Source organism: Glycine soja, chromosome 1 (genome assembly GCF_004193775.1).
Source record: "Glycine soja cultivar W05 chromosome 1, ASM419377v2, whole genome shotgun sequence".
NCBI lineage: Eukaryota > Viridiplantae > Streptophyta > Magnoliopsida > Fabales > Fabaceae > Glycine > Glycine soja.
This window is the reverse complement of record NC_041002.1, coordinates 4,292,741-4,317,927: the sequence shown is the minus strand read 5'-3', so window position 1 is coordinate 4,317,927 and position 25,187 is coordinate 4,292,741. Positions and strand designations below refer to the sequence as shown.

General features: G+C 34.4%; 3 protein-coding genes across 6 annotated transcripts in view; 2 read left to right on the top strand and 1 right to left on the bottom strand.

The window, feature by feature from the left end:
- Nucleotides 1-10,526, top strand: part of LOC114410589 (exocyst complex component EXO84A-like) — an 11,623-nt gene extending 1,097 nt beyond the window's left edge. The window contains exons 2-8 of the mRNA XM_028374555.1: nucleotides 4,886-5,029; nucleotides 6,016-6,113; nucleotides 7,238-8,288; nucleotides 8,569-9,048; nucleotides 9,225-9,413; nucleotides 9,695-9,831; nucleotides 10,292-10,526. Of these exons, the coding sequence (XP_028230356.1) occupies nucleotides 4,886-5,029; nucleotides 6,016-6,113; nucleotides 7,238-8,288; nucleotides 8,569-9,048; nucleotides 9,225-9,413; nucleotides 9,695-9,831; nucleotides 10,292-10,418 (2,226 nt within the window). The 3' untranslated portion in view covers nucleotides 10,419-10,526. The remainder of the gene's footprint in view (nucleotides 1-4,885; nucleotides 5,030-6,015; nucleotides 6,114-7,237; nucleotides 8,289-8,568; nucleotides 9,049-9,224; nucleotides 9,414-9,694; nucleotides 9,832-10,291) is intronic.
- LOC114410614 lies at nucleotides 10,298-25,187 on the bottom strand. 4 transcript variants are annotated; one of them, XM_028374580.1, is made up of 11 exons: nucleotides 24,801-25,187; nucleotides 24,648-24,691; nucleotides 24,268-24,511; nucleotides 23,053-23,133; nucleotides 22,530-22,943; nucleotides 22,125-22,260; nucleotides 21,812-21,974; nucleotides 21,497-21,625; nucleotides 20,985-21,179; nucleotides 19,995-20,117; nucleotides 19,176-19,908 (listed from the first exon to the last, which is right to left on the bottom strand). In XM_028374580.1, exons 3-11 carry the CDS (start codon nucleotides 24,455-24,457, stop codon nucleotides 19,801-19,803), a joined length of 1,539 nt encoding a protein of 512 aa, XP_028230381.1. In that variant the 5' UTR covers nucleotides 24,458-24,511; nucleotides 24,648-24,691; nucleotides 24,801-25,187; the 3' UTR covers nucleotides 19,176-19,800. The 4 variants fall into 4 exon arrangements, with proteins under 4 accessions (XP_028230387.1, XP_028230381.1, XP_028230384.1 ...); XM_028374583.1 differs by lacking the exon at nucleotides 24,801-25,187 and having other exon boundaries at nucleotides 24,630-24,776; XM_028374574.1 differs by lacking the exon at nucleotides 24,801-25,187 and having other exon boundaries at nucleotides 24,648-24,776.
- Nucleotides 12,380-14,806, top strand: LOC114410608 (LRR receptor-like serine/threonine-protein kinase FLS2). Its single transcript, XM_028374569.1, has one exon. The coding sequence runs from the start codon at nucleotides 12,653-12,655 to the stop codon at nucleotides 14,567-14,569; it is 1,917 nt and encodes a 638-aa protein (XP_028230370.1). The 5' UTR covers nucleotides 12,380-12,652; the 3' UTR covers nucleotides 14,570-14,806.

Sequence of the window (25,187 nt, the reverse complement as noted above, 5' to 3'; positions counted from 1 at the left end):
ACACACACTTCGTTCTCCTATTGCCATTTGAGTCGGTGGCTGTCAACTTTTCATTCTTTCATTCTTTCTCAAAGGAATATTATAGTTATCGTACTAATAAAATATGGGTCCATTTGCACTTTAGTTAGTGTTATACTCTTTTTATATAAAAAAAATCATCCCAAAAAGTGTACTATTTATTATACTGAATACATAAATATATTTTACTTGTATTCTTAAAATCTTAATAAATATTTTAAGGAGAAGTATTAGTATTAATTTGCTATAAAATATCTAGTTGTTTTTCTTGTGTATAAATATTACTTTAAAATAATATTTTTATTATTATATTATTGACATATAATATTTATTAGATTTATCGATGATTAATATTTATTAGATAACTTGATTAATTATCTTTAATAATATTTTTTATTCATAAGATTTGAATCTAACATCATGATTAAGAGAATTAAATCAAGTATAGGTCATCATAACAAACTTATATTTACTTGGAAGAAATTACAATTATTAATGAAAAATAATGAAAGATTAAAATGGTTTTGGTTTGAGTGGAAGACCGCTTGAAGAAGGACTTGAATTAGAAGTGGCGTGGGTCGTGGTCGCACGATGTGTTAGTGATGTATTCATTCACTTTTTAGTATTGACTCGTCACGTATGGATTTATTATAGCTCACGTTCAGGTTTGTACCATCTATACCTATTGGTACATCAAAGCATGTCTCCAAACCTATTATTCCTATCTCATTTACGAATTAGGAAAAGTTAAGATCAACCTAATATTGACGGGTCAATGAGATTTAAAATAAATTTTAAGAATTTTTTTTATTAAAATATCATTAATTTTGATTTTTGGATTTTATCAACACTTTAATTTTAATCTATGAATATAACGATAAAAATAATTTTTTTAAGAGATAAAAATTAGTTTCTTAAGATTGTAATTCGTTATGTACATTAGTTTCCTTTATTTTATTTTTTTTTGAAGTTTAATAAATGTGTCTACATAATATGTTTGTATAGTTTGCATGTGTATGAAACTTTTTCAAAAAGTTTAAAGTTAAATATGAAAAGTTGTAAGTTCTCCTATTTAGTTGTGAACTCAAATTATCATATTAACTCTTGACAAAATTAAATATAAAAAGATTGAAATTACATGATAGAGTCCCTCAATATATGTCAAATTGAAGGTAATTGTCTTGTACTTACACAGGTACTAAGGTAAGTTCTTCCTCTCCGATGTAGTGTCGCTTCCTCTTTCTATTATGTGAACTCCTTTTTTAATGTGACAAAGGTGGATATATGAAAAGACACATCAACACTTAAGTTAGTCATATCCCTAAATATATTAAATGTGAGTAAAAAATAAGAATGAATAATGTGTATTACCTCTGGAATTTCACTCTTTATTATATACATATTAATGGGACTTATCCATGGGCCTTACTTTTAAGGTTAGTGTGGATGTTAATCCATGATTATCTACTGATGAGGTCTTAATGGTGATTATATTACTTTTAAGTAATTTTTTCCTCTTAATCCCTAATAAGCTCCCTGCATTGCTATAATTGAGGAGCGTTCAACCTTGAACAAGAGGGTGTTCTATTCTGGCTAAAGGGTATTCATCAATTATAATTAAAGGTGTTTGGTTATGGGTGAGAGGATATCTATCGATCCTGGTGATATCATCCTTTTGAGATGGGTACATGTCTCTTCCACTTAGTAGGTTATACAAATAAAATTCTTTACCTTAATTATGTTCTTGAGTTTTTTCCTCTCTCAAAAGGAGTGCGAGAAAGGAAGATGAATTTCTATGAAAAATAAAATAAAAAAAGAATTAGAATAATTTGTCTAAAGTTTTATACCTCTCAAATGGATATATTTGGCTATTAGGGATATTAGACTAGACCATCAACTTTAGCCTTACAGGGTACATGAATTAGAAGATTCTCCATTAATTGAATCAAAGAAGTTTAGCACGAAGGTTTATTCCAACTTGCATAACTTGAATATTATTTTCCATAACTCTTAATTGTTTAACATTTATACACTGTTTGGCAGCAATAAAATAAATAGGATAGATGATAATAGGTAAGAGAGAAATGGACAAAAGAAAAAAAAACATGATAGATTTTTGGTTTGTTTGAATTGAGAAAAAAGTAAAATTGGAAAGAAATAATATTGGTGTTGTTTGGTTTAGGATGAATGAGAGGAGAGAAATAAGATTAAAAATAGAAATATTATTTTATCTCTATATTACATGTTCACAAATTACTATTGTATTTAGGATGGTGACGGGACAACATAAAAAATATTGAAAATCAAAAGAATAGTCACCAATATTTATTTAAGAAAAGATTAGAAAAAACCTTTAAAAGAAAATGATTTAAAAATCAAATTTTGGATTCAAGAATCAATCACATGGAGAAAATGTGTTAATACCCCTATGACATTCGTCCTAAAAGAGTTATTTTCTAATCAAATATGCAAATTTGAATAATTTTAAAATTATTTAATTTATCCCTCAAAACAAAAAAGAATATTTTTAATAAAATAAAAACTTTAGAAAAGAAATTTAAAAACAAAAGTGTCTTAGATATCAATGCACCAAAAACAGTGTATGCAACTTCCTATTATTCTTTCACATGCATATCTACTTTAAAAACAAAATGCATAATTCACCAAAACAAAGAGATAGAAAACTAAAGAAAAGAAGGAAAAGACACGATCAAAGACTTGTCATACACACAGGGTCTAAGATTAGGAAGCTGAAGCTCACACGAGTAGTAAGTAATAAAATATAAAAAAGGAAGACGCATGGAACACAACAAGATTCAATTAACAGTAACCAAATTTTAGAAGTAGTGAAGCAAAACATAACGTACAGACTCAGCTATGCACACACATACATGAGCAGATGACATAAAAAAGACAATGGTAAAGACAAATGGAAAAACAAGGAACTGATCAGCTGCACACAAAAAAATAATGGATGTGTCACATATCATATATGTATATTGTTTGTGTGCAAGAATTATTTTTAAAAATTTAAGGTTAGATAAAATAAAGTTGTAAATTCTTCTATTTAATCCCTGAATTTGACATACGTACGTTGTTATATTAACTCCTAAATTTGACGAAATTAAAAAATAGTTTCTGAATTTGTATGTCATAGTTTACAATACTCCAAATATTTACTCATGTATGTTATCTAATTTAATGGAATTTCCTAGTTGGCACCTTAAGTACGTACCTTGATGACACACATGTAGAATGATCTTCATGTTCTAATAAGCAAGGACCAAGGTTCAACACCTTCATAGTACTGTTATATCTCTATTCTGTGTTGTTTATGACTACCATCTCCATTTCTGGGGTTCGAAAAGGTTTGAAACTAAAAGGACATCCCCCAACTTGAATAACAAATTAACCAATTTTAATATTTATTTTATAGGCTTTCATCAAGATCTTGTTATTCTTCCTATGTACAATTTTGTACAACCTTAGAAAATTCTGAAACTACAAAAAGACTGGAATCACAGATTGATACATGTTAAATTGAAGGTAGATTTCACCACCACTTAGTAGGCTACACAAATGTGGAATCATCTACCCTGACCTTATTATTGAGTTTGTTTTAAAGAGAGTGTAAGAACCTAAGAAGGAAAGACAAATGCACTTGCTGATGTATTGTGTAGAAATTAAGTGATAGGCAACCTTGCCCACTTCCTTGAAACTAGGAGGGCCAATAATGAAGGAGTCTGATCAGGATCACGTAGCAATTGTAGAGAAAGCTTTGAAACCATGTACGAGGCCACTTTTAATACATGTTCAAGTTCATTCAACCTTGGCAAACAATATTAAGGAAAATCAAGATAATGATTCCCACTTGAGAACAATACAAAAGATGCTCAAGCAAGCAAAAAAATTTATTTCAGGAAATAATAACCTAATTAAGTGCAGATTGATTTTTCAAATAAAAAATTTAATCTCATAAATTAAATATTAATTAGCAAAAATTTCATTTAAAAAATTACTAATAGCTGTACTTCTTTGTATAATTTTTCTTCTTTGTCGTATGAAGATTTTTGAGACTTTAAAGATAGTACTTAGCTCTTCAAATGATTCGAATGAACGTCACAATATTTTCTAAGGGTAACACACATAGTGATTCTTCAGTCATTTAGTGAGTCAAATATTACCTTTAAATTAAAATCTCATAGATCCTCATACAACAAAGAAGTAGAATATTAAGAGTACCCTTGTGCAAGTACAAAAGAGATTTATACCATTAACACGTGAAAATAAAATAAAATAATTAAATTATAACTAATATATATACATATATGTCATTTATTTAAGATAAATAATAAATAATAATGTTTCTTGAGCACAACTTGTGCTTGAGTTTTATTCTTTAATAAAATTTGATCTCTTAGCTTTTAAAGAAAAACTTAAGATAAATAATAACATATTAATTTGATAGCAATCCAATACATATTTATATTAAATATTTCAAATAAAATTTAAATATATCGTATACAATGATTATGAAATGTTTTAGTTTAGATAATTAAATAGACAGCATTACATTTACGAGTCCTATGAAATGGTTGCAGTGCATGTTTGTCGCGCCTCTCTTCTCTTTTGCATACACACAACATTCCCTAGTCCGTCACATCACATGTATCAATCTGATTATTATGACTTCCATTAGATTTTCTGCACTTTCATTTCGTCGATCATTAATCCTCCATAGCCAATTGGATTGAACCTTCTGCGGCAACGTGGTGTTTTCGCAATTGCATGCATACAACATAACATAGACAACCACGTACGACAACAACAACAACGTAAAATGGATCAGTCACCATTCCTGGCTCAGAGAGGATCTGTGTCATCCAGCCTTGGAAACTCTGCAGAACTTGATGCCAATCTCACACTCAGCGATAAGCTCAAGGTTTTCAAAAGCTCCACCTTTGATCCCAATAACTATGTTGCCTCCAAATCCCGCAGCATGAACGAGAAGGTCACTCTCTCTTTACCTTAACATTAATTTCATGTTTTTAATGAGTTCCATTGCAATATTGGATAAATAGGTCTATTTGTTGATGACTGATCATGTGTTGAATGAAAGAAAAATTCTATGGAATCCTTAGAAAATTTAAGGGTTTTGGTTTATGGAGAAAATCTCTCCTCTTCTTTCTCGTGTGGCATGTCTAAACTCATTCAACTATTTGCTCGCTGTATCAAAACCCTTAGATTTTTGGAAAATAATCCATGGACACTTAACACTAGATGTCACCCAGAGAGAGAAAGAGAGAGAAGTATAGGTATGATAGCCTATATAATATGATAACAAGAGTGATAGAGAAATAATAATTATTGATGGAGTATATGATATATATAAGTGTCTATATATATCATCACTGTTGGGTACCATTGCAACTCTCAAAATGATATCTTGGTGAGTGTAGGACAGACATGATACCCACGAGTCCCTGATGTGAATGTGAGAAGTGTGACTATGTATATTATACGCCAATATGAAAAATTAAAAAGCTGAGTTTTTAGTTGTTTGAAAAGTGTTGTGCTTAAAAATACTGTTAGATGTTAGAAACAATCCGAGAGGCAATCTATTTTTTTTTCTTTAATCGAGAAAACCATTTGTTGCAACTTGCAAGATCTAGCTAGTTTAGACTCCTGCAGTTTACAAATTTGTGATGTAAAAGTGTTAGACATTCATCCTATTCCTTGTAACAGGGAAATGCAGGCTGGTTAAGTAATCCCAAACTTTTTAGAATTAAACAAGTTTCTTATGCTTTGAAAATGTAATGATAATTGTAATTTTTATTCCATGTCGTTCTTATGCAATGCATGCCAAGTTCCAAAATGATTCTTTGTAAATGAAGTCAGGGAATTATGGAAAAATAAAATTGTACTGTTTTTTTCTCCATTTGATTGAAGAAATCTTGCTTCCTTCCTATTTCATCAATTTCTGTACACCGTTTACAGGAGATAAGACACTTGTGTGCTTATCTTGTTGATCTGAAGAAGGCTTCGGCAGAAGAAATGCGCAAAAGTGTTCTTGCTAATTACTCAGCCTTCATACGGTGAGTACACACACCCCAAAATTGCTAACTACATATCTTAGCTTTGCTGCTACGATTTCAAATTCTTATGCATCTTATCTGAACATTTGAAGAGATTTAAGCATTTCCATTTCATGAATTTTTCGTTACGATGAGAATTGATCCAATGCCTTCCCTTTCAGAAGTTACTGCAGATTGCATCATTGTCAACATGTCAAGTGGTTGTATGAAATTTAGAAACAGGTGTTTGTTCCAATGTTCTGTCCCCATTTAAGTTTTGGTACGGGATAGATTTCTTAGATGTTTGTAACTCTTTACCCCTTTTGTAGTACATGAAAAAACAATGTCTGATGCCAGCAGGCAGCTACCAGAATAAACTCCAAGAAGCTTTCAGGCTTCTTTAATGAGGGAGGGACACATTCTGAAAATATTTTTCACTGATTTCTAGTACACTGGAAGAGTAAGTAGATGAGAGGAAGTAAGAAGCTGAGCTGACTTTCAATTCTGTTACACAACCTTTTTTGTTCTGTTAGTAGAAAATTAGACATGGAAGTTAATTGGAGTGAAAAAAAAGGGGGGAAAGAAAACATATTCTGTTGCATTAGTTGAGTATAAAATTGTAAGATATGATTGTTAGGGGATTGAACAAAATTATCAATGTGAAATTTGGATTTCATTCCTTGGTTAGTTTTCTAAAGGTAATATTTCTAATATTTGAACATAACATTGTCCTATATCTGCTGATAGTGTTTGCCACTAACAATTCCATCATTTTTTGCTGTGTTTTATTTGGTATAAGATTTGCAACTTAAGCTTTTAGGTAAGGGTCCAAATCCAATAATGTTTTTTATAACTTTTCCTTTCTTATAAACACTGACCATGTATGACCCATAATTCATGATTTTTATAACTTCCTTATACTGTGGATGTCAATGATTAAACTTCAGACCACTTAGTCAGCAATATATAAACATCAATTCAAGGATCCAATTAAGAAATTTAAATTTTTGAACAAGAGGCCGAGAAGGTTTTGTGATTCTACCGAAAACTGACAAATCTATTGTTGTCTGAAAATTAGGATAGCTACTATCTGTAATCATGATTATTACTGTCTTCATGACTATCTCTGCAATACTTTTATGCAGTACATCCAAAGAGATTTCAGATCTTGAGGGAGAGCTGCTTTCCATGAGAAATCTTCTAAACACCCAGGCTGCTTTGGTTCATGGTTTAGCAGAAGGGTGCATGCTTAGTTCCATGATTAGTGGAAATGAAGATTCAGACATGGATGATTTACTAGCTGAAAAAACAGATATATCCAATACAGAAAAATGGCTAATAGGATATTTAGAAACCCTTGAAGTTCTATTAGCAGAGAAAAGAGTGGATGAAGCTATGACTGCATTGGACGAAGGAGAAAAAATGGCAAAAGAAATTAGTGAAGGGAAAACTTTAAGTCCAAGTTTATTCCAGGCATTGCAAGATGCCATTAATGAACACAGAAAAAAACTGGCTGATCAGCTAGCAGAAACTATCTGCCAGCCATCGACTCACAGTGCAGAGATTCGATCAACAGCATTGGCATTGAAAAATCTTGGGGACGGTCCTCGTGCTCATACATTACTACTAAATTCTCACCAAGAAACGTTGCAACGTAACATGAAAAACCTTCAATCCAGCAATTCTGGTGGAGTTGGAGCATTTACTGCTACCCTTTCTCAGCTTGTATTTTCAACCATTTCACAAGCAGCATCAGATTCTTTGTCAGTGTTTGCTGAAGAAGAACCTGCCTATACATCTGAGCTAGTAACTTGGGCAGTAACACAGGCTGAGAAATATGCTGTTCTCCTTAAGAAATGCATTCTTGCCTCTACAGCTGCGGCAGGAGGTTTGAGAGTTGCATCTGAATGTGTTCATGTTTGCATGAGTCACTGTTATCAGCTAGAGGCTAGTGGGCTGGCCCTTTCCCCAATCCTAATAAAATATTTTAGGCCCTTTGTCAAGCAAGCACTGAACACAAATTTGAGAAGAATTGAACAAAGTAGTTCTGCACTAGCTGCTGCAGATGATTGGTTTCTTGCTTATGCACCAACCAGCAGCAGGCATTCTGGCCTACCTCCATCTTCTTCTCACAGTAACTTAAGTTTTCAACCAAAGCTTTCAAGAAGTGCTCACAAATTCAACTCAATGGTTCAGGTAATTACTTACTTTTTGGTTCTCATATCTATTTTCGTTGTTGTAATTGTAAGCTCTTTTAACATGATTTCACAATTGTGTCCATTTGAATTTTTTTTTCAAAAATCCATTGCTCAGTATCCTATATTTATTTGAAAGTATTGATGTTACTAAAAGTTAAGATAGCCAACTGAGAGAGTATAATATTGTGAAAAATTATCATGAAGCTTCTTTCTTTCACTCCTTGACTTCATATATCTTTGCTCAAGATACTTAATAAAGTTTTTTGTTATGTGAATAGGAGCTATTTGAAGATGTAGGACCTCTTGAAATACTACAATTGGACGTTCTTGCAGTTGAAGGCCTTCTACAAGTGTTCAACTTCTATGTCAATTTGCTAATAAATGCATTGCCAGGTTCAGTGGTAACTGAGAATCTGGAAGGGCACAAAATTGTTAAGATTGCTGAGACCGAAGAACAGCAGATAGCATTGCTGGCTAATGCAATGTTGCTGGCAGATGAGCTTCTCCCGCGCGCTGTCATCAAACTTTCAAATAGCACCAGAGGTGATGACTCTCACAGGAGAGGATCAGACAAACAGCGTGAACTGAAGAAAAGGCTCCAACGTGAAGTTGATCGCCTGCGGGACAGCTTTTGCCGGCAACATGCTCTTGAACTTATCTTCACAGAAGAAGGAGAAGCTCGTCTAAATGCATTAATATATTTGGGAATGGATGGTAATGTAGAACAACCTGAATGGTTTCCTTCTCCAATTTTTCAGGTAATATATGTAACACAAAAGGATGCTTCCTTTGATGCTATGTTGTTAAATGTTATGCCTTTGAATCATTATAATATGCTTTTTCTTTAGTACTCAAATACAAGCATCAATAGAAACATAGTAGTAGTATCTTTGTTTAATTATAAGGTTTATCTTTTCCTTCGTATATTGTTCAGGAGATTTTTGCAAAGCTTACGGATGTGGCAAGCATTGCAGCAGATCTGTTTGTGGGAAGGGAAAGATTTGCCACTGTTTTATTGATGAGACTCACAGAAACAGTGATCCTGTGGCTTTCTGATGACCAAACCTTCTGGGAAGAGGTTGAGACAGGATCAACACCTTTAGGTCCCATCGGCCTTCAACAGGTAGTCACTTGAACATGAGTTTTATAGAGTGTGACTGGTTCCAACTTAATGTAAATTAAAGCTTTGTTGGTGCTCTATGTAAAGCTGCTACAATATTGGAAATTAATTTATAAGTTAATGTTAGAGGCCAGTAAAAATAATTTCTTCTATAAACATTTAAAAAGTTGCTTTTGAGACCTGTTTTTAGAAGGTAGTTATATTGAAGACATTTATTTAATGCTTAGGAATTAAGATCACTTAACAAAATTAATATCAGACTCATTGTTTGATCATTCGTGCAGCTTTATTTGGATATGCAATTTGTGATGATATTTTCATCCCAAGGCCGTTACTTATCTCGTCATTTGCATCAAGCTATTAAAAACATTATTGAAAGGGCTATTAATGCTGTTGCCGCTACAGGTCTAGATCCCAACAGGTACATCTATTCAGCTTAATACTATGTTTGAATATCTAATGCTAAGTAAAATGAAGTGGATTAGATTAGAATGCAATGAAGCTACGATTCTCTTGTTTGGATATTTTATGGCGAAATGGGTAAAAGAAAATTGTTCCATTACATATCTCCCAAATTCGAGGGAAAGAGAAAGAAAAAGAGGGATATTGGATGGAAGAAGATGGAATTCATCATATCATATCCCAATCCTATTTCAAACAATCAAAATAAAGGAATCTAGTATCAATACATTCTGTTTTGCTCCATTCCAAACATGTGTGTATATATAATTATATACTCATATTGAATATCAATAGAAAGAAACTAGAGAGAAAAAAAGGAAAAATATGTCTTGACCAACACCATATAAATACATTTATGATGGAATTAACCATCTCTGTTGTATACTGCTTCATACTAATTAATAACCTTTGAATGACAGTGTCTTGCCGGAGGATGAATGGTTTGTTGAAGTTTGCGAAATAGCTATAAAGATGTTAACTGGGAGAGCAGCCTTTGACAACGTAGAGGATGATGTTGCTAGCCCCACTTCATCTGTCCAAACATAATCAGTCTCATTAGTCTATTCTCATGGAAAGGATTAAAGTTCATCCACTTGTACATCTTGACACATTCTAGAGAACAGAAGGGAAAGAAGACATTGAAGTGAAAGAGCTTCATGTTTATCATCTATGCCGCTACATGATCACATTACTATGATAAATGGTGCTTGTTATTGAGGTGCTTTTCAGTGTTCAAGGAATGTGTTTCACTTCAAACTTGTGAGGATGAATTGTATTACATCAGTGTGCATTCCCACGCTACATGTGTCATACATTGCAGGTATGCTAAAGGATGAAGGAGATCAAGATTTAATTTTGGTCCAGCCATACCATCTTGTGAAATTTGGTTGATAAATCACCAGATTTTCTAGAAACCAAAACTGCTACCAGGGCCTTCAGGTTTTGGATTCATTGTAGCTACTTGTATATTATTTTTTCCAATATAACCATAGCCAATTGATTAGTTTTAGAGATTTCAGGCATTACTTTTCTGTTGATAAAAAATTTGGACCTATTGATTAGTTTTAGAGGATGAATGGTTTGTTGAAGTCTGTGAAATAGCTATAAAGATGTTAACTGGTAGAGCTGGCATTATCAAGGGAATCAGAAACTAGGATTCCTTGTGCCTATGTCTATGTAAGAGTGTATCTTGATCCTATCAAACTTCAGCAGTGAATCTTTTGAGAAGTTTGCCTGCTCTTTTTATAAGACTCCTTCTACGTTAAATTCTTTTTTTAAGAAAAATACTCTTAATTACTTAACATTTTTTACACAATAAACAATAAATACAGTAAATCAATTTGTTGAACTCTTTTCATAAGTATAGGAGAAAATCACAAGCCAAAACTATTTCTGTAATATCCTTTACTTGTTTTTATGAAATATAAAAAATTGTTAGTTAAGATACTTTAAGTAGGTAGAAAGAGTTTAAGAGATTGAGGTAACAATAATTTTAAGAGCAATTGTTTAAAAATAACGTTAGATATATGAAATTGCTGACAAATTTAATACTATTAACCAAATTAACTAAATTAATTTTATTAAAGTGACTAAAGCATCCATATGTAAAAGATTAAAATCTATATTAGAAGAGATATCCATATTTACTATCAAACAGTGTTTTGAACATGATTGTCTACAAAGGAAATTATGTGAGAAACTAAAAAATGGTTATTTATATGACCAGAGGGAGCAAACGACAATGAAACTGAAATAGCCCTTCATAAGAAAATCCCAAGCCGACACTACTATGTCAAGGTAAACGATTGAGGATTTTGGTTGCTCTGCAGTGATTTTTCCCATCTTAAAAATATCTGTTGTGACAGATATCTTCAAAAGAAGCACCTAGTTTGATTTTATATTTTTCCTTTTAAAGAAAAGATAACAAGACCCCTGTACAGTGTAGATATATTTCTTTTTGCAAAACTGTTGCTTTCTGGGTGACACTGTCAATGACAAATAATTGGTACTCGAAATTGGGATAATCTTATGCATAAAAATAATGAAGTGTGCAGTGGTGGAGCATAGAAGGCTCACAAATTTAAGTAAGATGCCACTTGGAATTTCAAATTATGGAGAGAGATCACTCCTTGAGTCATTGAAGTACATAAAAATTACAATAACCAATGTATCTCCTGATTTCTCAACAAGGAAGTCATAAAGGAAGAGTTTTATGAGAACATGGAATTTGACAAACTCCCAAAAGAGAAACTTCCAAATGTGCACAACCACCAAACTCTCACCATTATCAGATTAATCCTTACCATGTGCTTGGCCATCTGTCATGCTTCAAAGTTCAAACAGAGAAATTTGGTTTTCAACTACTACATTATAGTTGCACCTTTCTAATAGAGAATTTTTATATTTCGTAAAAGCACAGGGGCCAAGGTTTAGTTTAATCCAAATCATGTACGGGTACGAGAATTCTGGCGCTTATCCAGACAATCAAATGGGCCAGTCTATGGAATCTATCACTCTTAAGTACTGTTAAGGAAATCATGATTCAGACAAATGTGCTTTCCAGCTTTGAAATTTAAAAGAAAAGTGGCCAAAAGGAAAGTGAAAAAAAGTTGGATCTCGAAAGCAATGATACTTGTTTGTATCTGCATCTCGTGAAATGTGGATTATTTGCCAAAAATACCCAAGCCAACATTCTTAAGGGGCATTTTTCAGTTGTAAGAAAGCATTGCATAAGATAAGATAAGTAAGAAACACTTCCATTGGGCAGAGCAACCAGCACCATGAATTATGAGCTGCTACAGATAGTTGCACTGCTGACAGTGATAGCATTTGGAGGAGCATTAAGGAAAGCAACAGGAGCATGCGGTTCAGATGACTTGGAAGGTTTGATGGGCTTCAAGAATGGCATTCAGATGGATACATCTGGCAGGTTGGCAAAGTGGGTGGGTAGGAGCTGCTGCGAATGGGAAGGTGTTGTGTGTGACAATGCAACCACTAGAGTGACACAGATCAATCTCCCAGGTCTCATTGAAAAAGACTTGTTTCAAACCCAAATGGTTGGCCAGCTTTCTCCTTCCATAACACTCCTCACTTCCCTTGAAATCCTTGATCTTGGTGGCTTAGTAGGCCTCACTGGGACAATTCCACAAACAATTGGCTTGCAAATGCCAAACCTCCAAAAGCTTTACCTTTATGGCAACAATTTAACTGGACCAGTACCAGAAAGCATTGGTGACTTGCCAAGACTCCAGGAACTGGCACTGCATGAAAATAAGATATCTGGGTCAATCCCTTCTACCATTGGAAGCTTAAAAAAGCTCAAAAGTTTGCTGCTTTACTCAAACCAAATTTCAGGTACAATACCCTTCTCACTTGGGAATTTGACCAATTTGGTAGAATTGGATGTTCATGATAATGCCATTATGGGTCAAGTACCCAATAGCATAGGTCAGATGCAGGCTCTGGAGAAGCTTGATCTTTCAAGCAATATGCTTAGTGGAAGCATACCTTCTTCACTAACCAATTTAACTGCCATTTCAGTTTTGTACATGGACACCAACTATCTTGAGGGAACCATCCCATTTCCCTCAAGATCTGGTGAAATGCCTTCTCTGGGTTTCTTAAGACTCCACAATAACCACCTGAGTGGAAATATACCCCCCAGTTTTGGCTACCTAGTTTCTCTTAAAAGAGTTTCATTATCAAACAACAAAATTGAAGGAGCATTGCCTTCAAGTTTGGGCAATTTGCATTCTTTGACAGAGCTTTACCTAAGTGACAACTCCTTCTCTGGCCAAATACCAAAATCAATAGGCCAACTCTCTCAGCTCATAATGTTGAACATTTCCAGTAATTTGATTGAATGGCCATTGCCTCAAGAGATATCTTCCCTTCAAAACCTTCAAACCCTTGATCTCTCTTTCAACCCTTTGAACCTCTCTTCCATTCCACCCTGGCTAACAAGCATATCATCGCTTTCCCGCATATCCCTTGCTGGCTGTGGCATCAAGGGCCAAATTCCAGACTCATTGCAAACAACACAGAGTCCAATACAAGAACTGGACTTATCAGGGAACCTTCTCAGTGGATCCATACCATCATGGATAGGATCACTCAGTCAGCTCTACTTGCTAAACCTCTCAAGCAATTCACTTGATTCACACATACCTGAATCCCTCACAAACTTGCCTGATCTTGGTGTTCTTGATCTTCACTCAAATAAGTTAACAGGCTCGATAGCTGGAGTATTTGACACTGAACAAGGTACACTAACATACATTGATCTTTCTGATAACAACTTCTCAAGTGGAGTTGAGGCAATTGGTGTGGGAGAGCAGTTAAACATTCAGTACCTGAATTTGTCTCATAACCTTCTGAAGGGTACATTGCCAAGTTCTCTTGGAAAACTGAATTCCATTCACAGCTTGGATTTGAGCTTCAATGAATTAGCCTCCAACTTGCCAGAGATGCTGGCAAAGTTGACCTTGTTGGAGAGACTGAAGCTGCAAGGCAATCACTTCAGTGGTAAAATACCAAGTGGATTTCTCAAGTTGAAAAAGCTGAAGGAATTGGATTTATCAGATAATGTGCTTGAAGGGGAAATTCCAGAGGGTAAGCCTCTAACTGACTTTCCTGGGAGCACTTATTCTGGAAACAAAGGTTTGTGTGGGAAGCCTCTTAATCCCTGTAAAGAGTAAACTTTGAGAATTGTAAGATATGATTGGAAACCCGTGAAATCAATTGAGTTTTGGCTACATATCATTGTGAAATATTTGCTTCTATTTTCGTGGTGTAAAATCATAAAGTAGGACATTCACTAGTTTCATTTCACTATGGAAAGTAGAGAATCTCATGTGTTCCTTAACCTATCTTCTTGCATCCCTCTAGAAATAGAAACTTGTGAGTTGTGACAAATGTTGGATTTTCCTTTTGCAGCTACTGAGCTACTTTGAACCAAATTTAGAATCCCAGTATATATTCATATTGAATATCCCATAATTCCCCCGACACGCACACACAAAATGGAAATTATTAGGTGCTTAGAAGCATATAATAGTATCCCAAATTTTCTAATAACTATATGACAAGCTAGAATCATCAAAATGTTTAAAAAAAATGGCATTCTTGTGCCATTTTATTTTCCTGTCAAGTATCAACTTAGCAATTCTAAAACAATCTTCAATTAATTCTATTAGAATATCTCCAACGGTACTTGAATCTTAAGTCGCGGTCATGTGTCGCCCCCAGATAGTGACCGATTCCATGTTTCCCCGAATTTCATCAGTTCCAGGCTTTCAACACTTTTTCTTGCTTTACCAAGGAACGGTGATAAATTAGATATTTAGATTCCAATTTGAATTGGCAGCAAACACATGTTAGTAGAAAAGAAGTTTTTGGTTTCCTAATAATCATAGTCTGGAAACTTAGTTTTACATATTTGGTTTGCATTTTAAAACAATAACATTATTGGAAAAAGATATTTTCGGGGAAATATTTTTTAATCAATTTCTCACAAAAACTTTTTTATGAAAAACGTGAGAATCAAACTTTTTTAAGTTTAATTTTTAGTTTACTACATTATTCTTTATTAAATTATATAACGTAATAAATAATTAAAATAAACGGTAAAAATATGTATGACTTTTTAATTTTTAAGAAATTTAGGTAAAGATTAAACAATGATCAATTAATCAAATAAATTTTATTTATTCCCATGAAACACAATTATCATGAATCATAATTTATGGACATGAAAAAATTTCTCTCCTACTAAACATCCTGAAATAAAGAGCATTATTCATGGGTTTTTAACATTATTGCAAAACAATTTTATACAACAATTGCTATATTTATATAAGCAACCGTTCTTAACATTATTGCATTATTAAAGACAAAACTTGTTAAAATTCTTAAATTACATATAGTATTGTAAGACTCACCAAAAGTGACCACTAGGGTGGCTTAGTGATGGGAGATTTGGATAGTATGAGTCATATACAAGTTTAAACTTTAATATGATGATTGTAAAAAAAACTCATCAAAAGTGAATTAAATAACTTCATTAAAAATGTTATATTTTGTTTCAAATTACAATACAAATTTTAATTTTTGTTAAGTATTTTGTATGATTTTGTTGTCTTTACCCCAACCATTCTTTTTTTTTGAAACGGCAAAGAATTATATTAAGGTAAGCAAGGTACCAGTGGTATCACAACCATTCTATTTTGTTTCTGATTTCATTCTATTGAAACATCCGAAGTGAAACTTTGAATTTCAACTTGGCCGAATTAACATCTAATCTTTATTAATGGTAGCTTATTTAAGCTACAATTGCTTAATCAAAAACGTATCTAAGAATCCGAGAGCAAGAAAGAGACGGAGATTGAAGTTGGAGACTCTACAGCATAGGGAGGAGCTGGTCTGGCTGAGAAGAGAGGAGAGAAGGCAGGTCGGCGGGTAGAGGAGAGACAGCTGGAGTAGGGACCATAGGTGGAGGAGCGACTGGTGGAACATCGGGAGTGGCTTGAGCCCTGACCCGGGGAAGACGATGGAAGGATTTGTAGATTCCAGCTGTTCTTCCGAATGTAGGCCAAGTTGATCACTGGGCTCAGCGAATCGAAGGTCAGGGAGTCAAAGGTAACCGCCTTTGCATCGCAAAGAGTTATGATCAGCACAGGGAAGCCTAACTGCAATAAATTGGGCTGGGCAATCTGTGTAATCTGGAAAGAGATGAGGCTGCCCAAATCCAAGTCCATCTTCATCACAAGCCCATATATCAGGCGGGCACAATCGACGTTGAGGTCAGAGGTGTGGGAGGTAGGGGCCAGATTGAAGTAAGAAAAGACACTCCACGTCTATGCAAGTGTGGTTTGGTCCTTCCTTAGAATCTTCCATGGAGCCCCCTCAGCAGTCAAAATAAACTTACCACCTAAAGTGCATAGCATCATCGTGATGGTCTAATGGTCAAGGTAGGTGTGGAGGTACTAGGCGTAAGTGGCCAGTTGCTCCCCTTTTGGAATGATGATCGGGGTCTCAAGGAAAGCGTTCAACGTCTGAGCGCCAAACTTAATGAGTTTCCCCTTAACCCTGCACTACTTCGGGGAGCCATCCTTTGGATCATATATGTTGGAGTATAACTCCTTTACCAGTGCCACATCGATGTGCTTTTCTAGCAAGCTGGTGAGTCGCTGGTGTCACTGCCTTCGCTTCAGCTCATCGTAGAATTCATCATACTGATTGGGCGAGAGCTCCACGCTCCGCTCTAGAATAATGTTACAAAGGTGAATGTTGTCTTGGTATCGATGTCATGCAACCTCAAAGACAAAACGGGTGGAGTCCCATGCGGGCTCTGCCCCCTAAGGTTGATTGGGACCTGCCCTACGCTTCTTGGAGGCCATTTGCAAAAAGAAAATACAAAAGACAAGACCAATAAGATAAACAAAAACATGAATTAGTAAAGAATAATGTTAATCAAAGCAAAGCAGAAAAATAGTCGGGGCATTAAGCCGCCATGTTGGCGCTTAGCGCCACCCCAACAAAAAAGAGGATGAGGACATTACCATCAAATTTCTTCTCATATGTCACAAACTAATGTCTATGTGGACACATATGATAAGAACAACCTGAGTCCAGTACCCATTGTTTAAAATGTTGTTGTAGTTGTTCACCAACAACCAAAACCAAATCGCTTTTCGATGAGGAGTAATTTTAAACAAGAGCAACTACATAATCTTTCTTTGCTTTCTTTGGACAGTCTCACTTCCAATGACCCGACTCTTTACAGTAATTGCAGATGTCCTTAGGATAAGCTTTGCTCTTCTTACCACATTTGTCTTTCTTCTCCTTCTGTCCTTTAGAAGAATTAGTCACCAATAGTTCGAATGTAGAGGCTTCATCACCATTCCTAAACGCCTTTAGTCGAAGCTCTCTAAAATAGAGACTAGACTTGACTTCTTCAAGTGTAATAGAGTACTTACCTATACTAAAAGAACTCACAAAATTCTCATAAAAAGGAGGAAGAAAGACCAATAGAATCGTTGTTAGATCTTCATCTTCTATCTTGACATCAATGTTGCGTAGTTCCATCAAAACAAAGTTTAGCTCATGAAGATGTTCCTTCAATGGTGTACCTTCCTTATTCAGAGGCCAAACAAACATTGTTTCATAAGCTACTTGTTGCAGATTGATTTCATCATAAAGAATTTCTCCAATTTGAGCCAAAGCCCAACAACAGTCAGTTCTTCAGAAACTTTATAAAGAACCTCATCAGATAGAGATAAGAGAATTAGTGAATGCACCTCTTCCTCTTGTAACCCAAGGGTTGACTTATCAATCTTCAACAATTGACCGAAGAAAGGAGCCCAGATGCCTTGTTCTTTCAACAAGGCTCGCATCTTGATGTGTCGAAGGTCAAAGTTATTCTTCCCTGTGAATTTCTCAATCTTGATTGTGTTGACCATGTTCTTGATAGAATCTTGAAAACCCAACACAAACAGATAACAAACAAAATGTTTGATCGCTAATGACTTCATCAACCACGAAACGGATGCAAAACATATCTTGAACAGAAGATCTAATACCAATATGTTAGGAAGATTCAAGAAATTATATTCATCTCCAACAAATAGATATGTAATAACTGATAATATGTAATAAATAGATATTTTTTATCGTATCTTAAGAGGAAATGTGTGTTCCTAAAGGAGTAAAATGGGCATTTGCTTCATCTCTATTTTTTTTTCTTTTATTATTTACCTACTACTTTAATTCAAAATTTTCATCTCTTTTACTTTCTCTTTTGTCTTTCAATCAAATAACCTAACTTTCTTTCATCTCTTTCCATTCCTCACATTTTCATATATTTTTATCCCTCTCTACTAAACACACCCTGCAGCACTCAACTAGTATTTACTGCCTATAGATATGAATGGGACAAATTTTTCAAATACATGTATGAAAAACGAGTACTATACTCTTTCAAACCTCCCCTAGATCAAACTGACCCAACTACGTTATCAAATTGGCTAGACCGACCCAATTAATATGAACAAGTTGACCCAAACTTGCCCACATCTCTACTGTTTTTTAATGCTCTTCCCAATTAGTATCATTCAATTTTACTCATTTAAAGTGGAAACTTCTTTATCAACAAAAAAAACGTGAAATTTTACTTAAAGGGATTATTTTAAAGGGAAAAAACAAAACTATACCTGTTAATTGCACAATCAATTAATGCAAATGCATTACAAATTAAAAATCATCGAAGCTTACTCTTTTTAAATTGTTCAATTGACAGGTATATCATATATGAACCCAAATCCATAAATATTTCCGGCTGTCAAGGGGAAGATTCCACCACTAGTTGCATTCAATCACTATGCACACGTTCAACTAGTAACGCTGTACTACATTTTTCACTTATAGTAGTTGTACAATCAGAAATGACCCCCATAAATATATAAAAAAAAGGACATTCTCTGATCAGAACTCACGCGTCCACATTTATGTTGGTTTATTTCTCCTTGCTCTGATAATAAATGTTTTGTTCAAAGAATGAGTAAATGCAAAAGTATGGACCCTTCATGTCCGAAATTCAAGTAGGCGTAGGTAGGTCCATGTTTCTATTGTTGTGCTAGTGACCCCTCCTTAATTTGAAGCTGGCATCTTACACAAAGTTGCCACATCTTTAATCACACGCATGTTGTCTACATGATTGATAAAATAAAAAATAAAAAAAATCCTAATAACAATTTTTAACGTACTTTTTATTATTAAATAAAATTCACATGATTGAGTTTTATTCATTTTCTAATAAAACTCACGTGAATTTTATGCAATAAAAAAAAGTATACACGGAAAGAATCGCTTATAGAAATGACTATAATTAATCATAAATTGAAAGATTGCAAATGCTTTTGTTATTTTTATATTAGAGGGGGTCCTGAGTTAGCCCCAGTTGTTGGTAATTCATGTAGTCAATGCCGTTTAATCTAATACAACATAACACATGCTCTGGTAGCTCCTCCTGTTTGTTCCCCTGCTACACAAAATGTTATACAAAAAATCAATAGGAGCATCAGAGAAAATAAAATCGTTTTTTTGGCACAAGAGAAAACTACTTGCCTGAATTGTGAGGCCAACATCTAGAGTGCAAACCTTTAATCTGTCCAAGAAAGCTTCAAACCCTTTCCTGGAGATATAACTGAATCTATGCATATCCAAATCAATCTCAAAGTAATTTTCCCCCTGAAAAAGATAATTAAATAAGAGATATATTAATCATACGCAACACTTGTTGTTTGTATCTCTTTTCATCACATCATTTATTACATCTCAGTATTTTTCTCTCTATCTCTTTTAGTTGTAAAATTTATTGTACAATTTGGGGTACAGATAACATTTTTCATTAAATAATTAGGTAAATCATAGTGGTTAGCTGATTGGAAAGAAGTGTCACAAATTGAAAAATACTGCATGTGGAGGTCCCGTGTCTTTTATGATGAAATGACGCCACTGAATTGCGGGCCAATGATATAAAGGTAAGAAAACCAAGCAATCCATAAAGATGCAACCAAAGAGTACACACATCAACAAGGAGAAGGAGGCCCCACATGAAAACTTGAACTTTACCTTTCACTTTTTCAAAGTCTAAATTTCATGATATACATTTTTTGTTTTTCTCGGCTTGATTGACCATTCTGAATTCACTATTCAAGACTTAATCATGCTGGCACTAACTGCCATATAATCACAGAATGACATGAATGTGGACACATGCAGGACCATTTTATCTTTAAAGTAAAACACGTATGCATGTATGGAACTTCACGTTCAGATTTCACTGAGAAACAAAATAGACCTGTGACATCAATGGGGACATCCAATACCTTATATAGAGACTCATAAAGATAATACAAAGATAGTCATATCCAGCTTCAAGATGGTATTAAATGAAATAATGGAGTGAGTAAATGAAAATATATAAGTACTATAGCAGCAATTACTGTCATCCAAGAACTGATTGCTCATTACCAGGTTGAGTGAGCAGTTATAACTTGACAAGTTTATTGAAAGAAAACATTGCAATCAGTGGATGAGATCATGATGACAAACCATGTAAAACTCATGTTGGGGACGCGAAAGAACAGGTTTCTCATTGTAAGCCTGCATAAGCTTCCTTTCTGCAGCACTCAAATGAAGATCTTCCAGGTTGATGACACGGCCTAATATTTTCAACCTTTCCCTGAAGGGTGCAATTGTATCTACAGGAAAACCCTTTACCTTTTCAACTTCATCATCCATCAATCTCTGTAGAAAGACATAGGTAGATGTTATTTCATCACCTACACATAGGACAGTAAAAACAAGTAATAGAGCTTTCCTCAAATTAACAGACAAAAAGGCAACAATATGGTAATTCAATAGGAGACCATACAACTAGAGGACTATAAGGGAATATTTGGTCATTGCATATATCTATTACTTGGCAATTTTTATCTTATGGATAATGAAACAACTAATATTAAAGTAACCAAGAAAAATAGAAATGACAGCAATTTTAGCAGGATGTATAAGACTATCAGGAATATTAACCACTAAATTGACACATGAAGGCTCCATCTTACTCTGATGCTTTCTTGAAAAGTCTGTGGAAGTTCCTTGGAGTAACTTTCCGAAAGTTTAAAGTACAAAACAATGCTCATTCCTTCACCATCAGTTTCTCCTTGAAAAAGTGTGGCAGGATAGAGTGGAACCTGAAATCCACAAAACAAAAATTATAAGAATATGCAGCATAAATTTTATAAATTGTTCTGTTGACAATGTGCCATATTAAGGAAAAGACAAAAAAATAATTAAGGAATCCCTGTTGGAAATACAAAAATAAATACAATAATACTATAAAGTACTACTATAACTAAATTTCAGAAAAGTAGGAGTACCTGAACGTTTACAACTAGTATGGGAGGAAATTTCGCGGAGGAACTCATAACAGGAAGTTCCACAAACCGAGCTATATGGTCAACTTTCCGTGGAGACAAGAAAACATCTACACCAAATGGGTAATATGCAGGATAATTAGGAGCAAAGTCCTTTTTCTTGTCCCTGTCATAACAATAGCCAAGTCAAACATTGTCTGTGGATATGTATGTAAAACATCTCACTTTGACTTCATAGTGTAAAATATTTGTGCATTTATTTGCACATGGATGCACATGCACTGTCAAACAAATTACAGACAAATCTTAATCTTACTTGAAATAATTTACTCCTCGAACTTTGAAAGTGCTTGCATCAATTTGTGACCAACAATCAAGCATTTTCTTCTCAATTGGACAAAACGGCACTTGAGAACCAGCAATTGGTCTTTGTAGAAGCATCTTTGAGGAAACTGAAAACCAGAAAAAGGAACAGAATAAGAATTACTACAATTGTATTTTCTCACAATTAGATGACAAGATAAATGCATTCTCCTTGAAAAACTGCAATTTATTAAATCAACTTTAGCAATGTAATTGATAAATTAACTCTAAATGCATATGAAAAAATAGAGTTATTCCTTCCAGCTATTAGACAAAACTTTTAAGATGATTTACAATGGTTTAAGATAAAATAAAACCATAGAGTCACAAGAATAATGTTTCAAGAATTTCAACTCACATAGAGTAGCATTCCCATGTCCTTCTTTCCATTTAAAGGAAAGTTTTGTTGTAGGCTTCTTCCTTGCATTAGGAGGACTAGAACTTGTTGATCTTCTCTTCTCAACAGAAGGAATGGTAGATACAAGACATGGCAAACAATTGTTCGGAAGAATCCCACAATTATCCAAAAGTCCATCATCCTTGTTGGAGTTCGCGTCCACTGAGGAAATTTCATCAAGGAACACGGGCTCATGTTGAGAATCAATGGCATCTACCACAAAATATTGGACATCTGAACTTCTGGCTGCTTCGGATCCTGCCAACAACTCCTTCTGTTTCTGAACATGATCTGTGGAAACTCCATGGTTGGCATCTCCTGAAGATGGAAAACTTGATACAGATCCACCTTCAATCCCACTCAGAGATACAACATCTGCAAATATCAATTGTATTTAATAATAATTTTTTAGGGTAAGAATATCTTATTCATCAGAGAAGTAGGAAGTAGACTATATCTAAATTTTAAAAAATTTAAATCAAACCATCAGGAACACTCTGATAATCATCATCACAGTCAGAGTCAAATACTGCAACCGAATCAAACCATGCCTCTTCAATACTTCCTGTTGCCACAAATTAAAATTCCAATAACACGTTAGCAATAATAAAAGTCATACAAAAGCTCACTAGAATTTCAGAAAAAAGAAAAAATGTTTTATGCAGTAGCTATAGTTAAAATAGATGTTATATTGCAAGCTGATGAAAATGTATCTGAGAAGAGAAAATAAACAATCATCCACAGAAGAAGCAGATCTACAGGGTCAGAGAACTGAAATATTACATTGAGTTTTTTTTCAATAAAGATGACTTAGGTCGGAAATGAAATCCCTAATGATAGAAATTAACATGTACATTCAGTTCCCATTTCAAAATTTTCATTTACACTGCTTAAAATAGTAAAATTCATGCAATTATAACTTATAAGTACTAATTCTGCAACCTGTCCCTCCATGTCTGTGATAATAAGGACCTAATTCCAGCAACAAATGCTAGTTTTAAGTCCCATTATTGATCAAGCCTCAAAGCAAAGCTGAAAAGGCTAGAGGCATATCATAAATGCACAACTCACCAACTACAATTGTGCTCATAATCAACCTCTCACGCATAGACATCATCTCAGTATTATAGTATTACCCCAAATTTCAACACCACTTTCTCACCGGAAGTCTTATTGCGTTCATCACACTCCAAAAGTTGAATTTCAACACCTCCCTTACAGAAAATGAAACTAGTTGAGCTAAGCCTGCAAACATATCACTAACACAAAATATTGACAATGCTTTCGGTTGCAAATGACAATAATTTGCACCAATTATTAGCATCCACTCCATCCACCTAAACTATTGCTTCGCTTCGCTTTAGCCGTGACTTCAAATTTCCAGAGTATACACTACCAATCCTATACACACAAAGTGATCAACTCCACCAACAACATTCCCCAGTGTGTAAAACTCCAATTATCCAACTACCCCAAAAGCACAAAAACAATTGGCAAACTCACCATAAAAAGAAGGGGGAAAAAAACGTTAAAAGGATTCCGAGTTTCTAACAAAAAATTGAAATTGCAATTCAAAACAAAACAAGACCAAACATCTCTCAGCTCTCTCATTTACAACCTTTCCAGAATCATTTCACAGAAATGCAACCCAGAAGACCAAACAAAAAGATTAAAAGAAAAAATGCAATAAAAAATCAACCTTGGAAAGTGGGATTGGCAAAGGAACAATCAGGCAACCCTGCCACATCAATTTTCTCCAATGATTCCTTACACAACCGAGAAGTAACTCTTCTTCTGAGTCCCTCTCTCCTCCTCTTCCTGGTTTTCTTCTTGGAAGAGCTCAACCTCCCTCCCACGCAACCTTGTGGAGTTGAAACACACGCTCCCATATCATCAACACCTTTGCCTAAGATCCCTCAGCAACACCAACACCCCAGAGAGTTCTGTCATATAGACACAATGATAAGGAAAACACAGACACAAAAAAAAAAAAAAACAATGAAACCAAATAGAAAAAGAAAAAGAGAGAAAATAAACAAATGAATAAAAAAAAGAGAGAACTTGAATTGAAGAAGCTACCCGCTGAGGCTGTTTGTTGAAGTTACAAGAAAGAAAGACTCTCGCTGTTGTTTGCCCCCCATAGTCATAATGAAACCAATAAATATAAGCTACCCCAGAAAAACAGAACACAAAAATTCAAAAACCAAAAAAAAAAAAGTCAAAATTTTCAACCTTATGATGAGTCTGAGAAAAATAAAAACAAAACAATAATATTGTACAGAGACGGTAGTTCTTGTAGTTGGCAGGACCGTAAAGGGTCCCCCAGGTGCCACGTGGCGCGAGATGATTAGGCGAACGTGTGGAAGAGTGGTACAAAAATGAAGAGATTGTGGACCAAGTTCTACGTTGTTGTTGTTGTTGTTGCTGGGTACTGTACTTTTGGCGTTTATCTGACGCCGTTTCACACACTCATGTAAAGTTCTCAGTATCTTTATCCACGTCCGTGTATTGCGTGTAGTCAATCCAAATGTGTGTTCATAGTCGCTGAATATGAGTGGCACTGGATTTAGATTTTCCAGATACAAAAAATGAGATTTCATCAAAAGTAATTAGCTAAAT

Coding starts and splice junctions, on each gene's coding strand:
- LOC114410608 (XM_028374569.1), top strand. CDS start 12,653: ATGAATTATGAGCTGCTACAGATAGTTGCACTGCTGACAGTGATAGCA.
- LOC114410614 (XM_028374580.1), bottom strand. CDS start 24,457: ATGGGAGCGTGTGTTTCAACTCCACAAGGTTGCGTGGGAGGGAGGTTG. Junction 23,134..24,267: donor TGCCAATCCCACTTTCCAAG/GTTGATTTTTTA, acceptor TTGTGGCAACAG/GAAGTATTGAAGAGGCATGG. Junction 21,975..22,124: donor CGAGGAGTAAATTATTTCAA/GTAAGATTAAGA, acceptor TTGTTATGACAG/GGACAAGAAAAAGGACTTTG.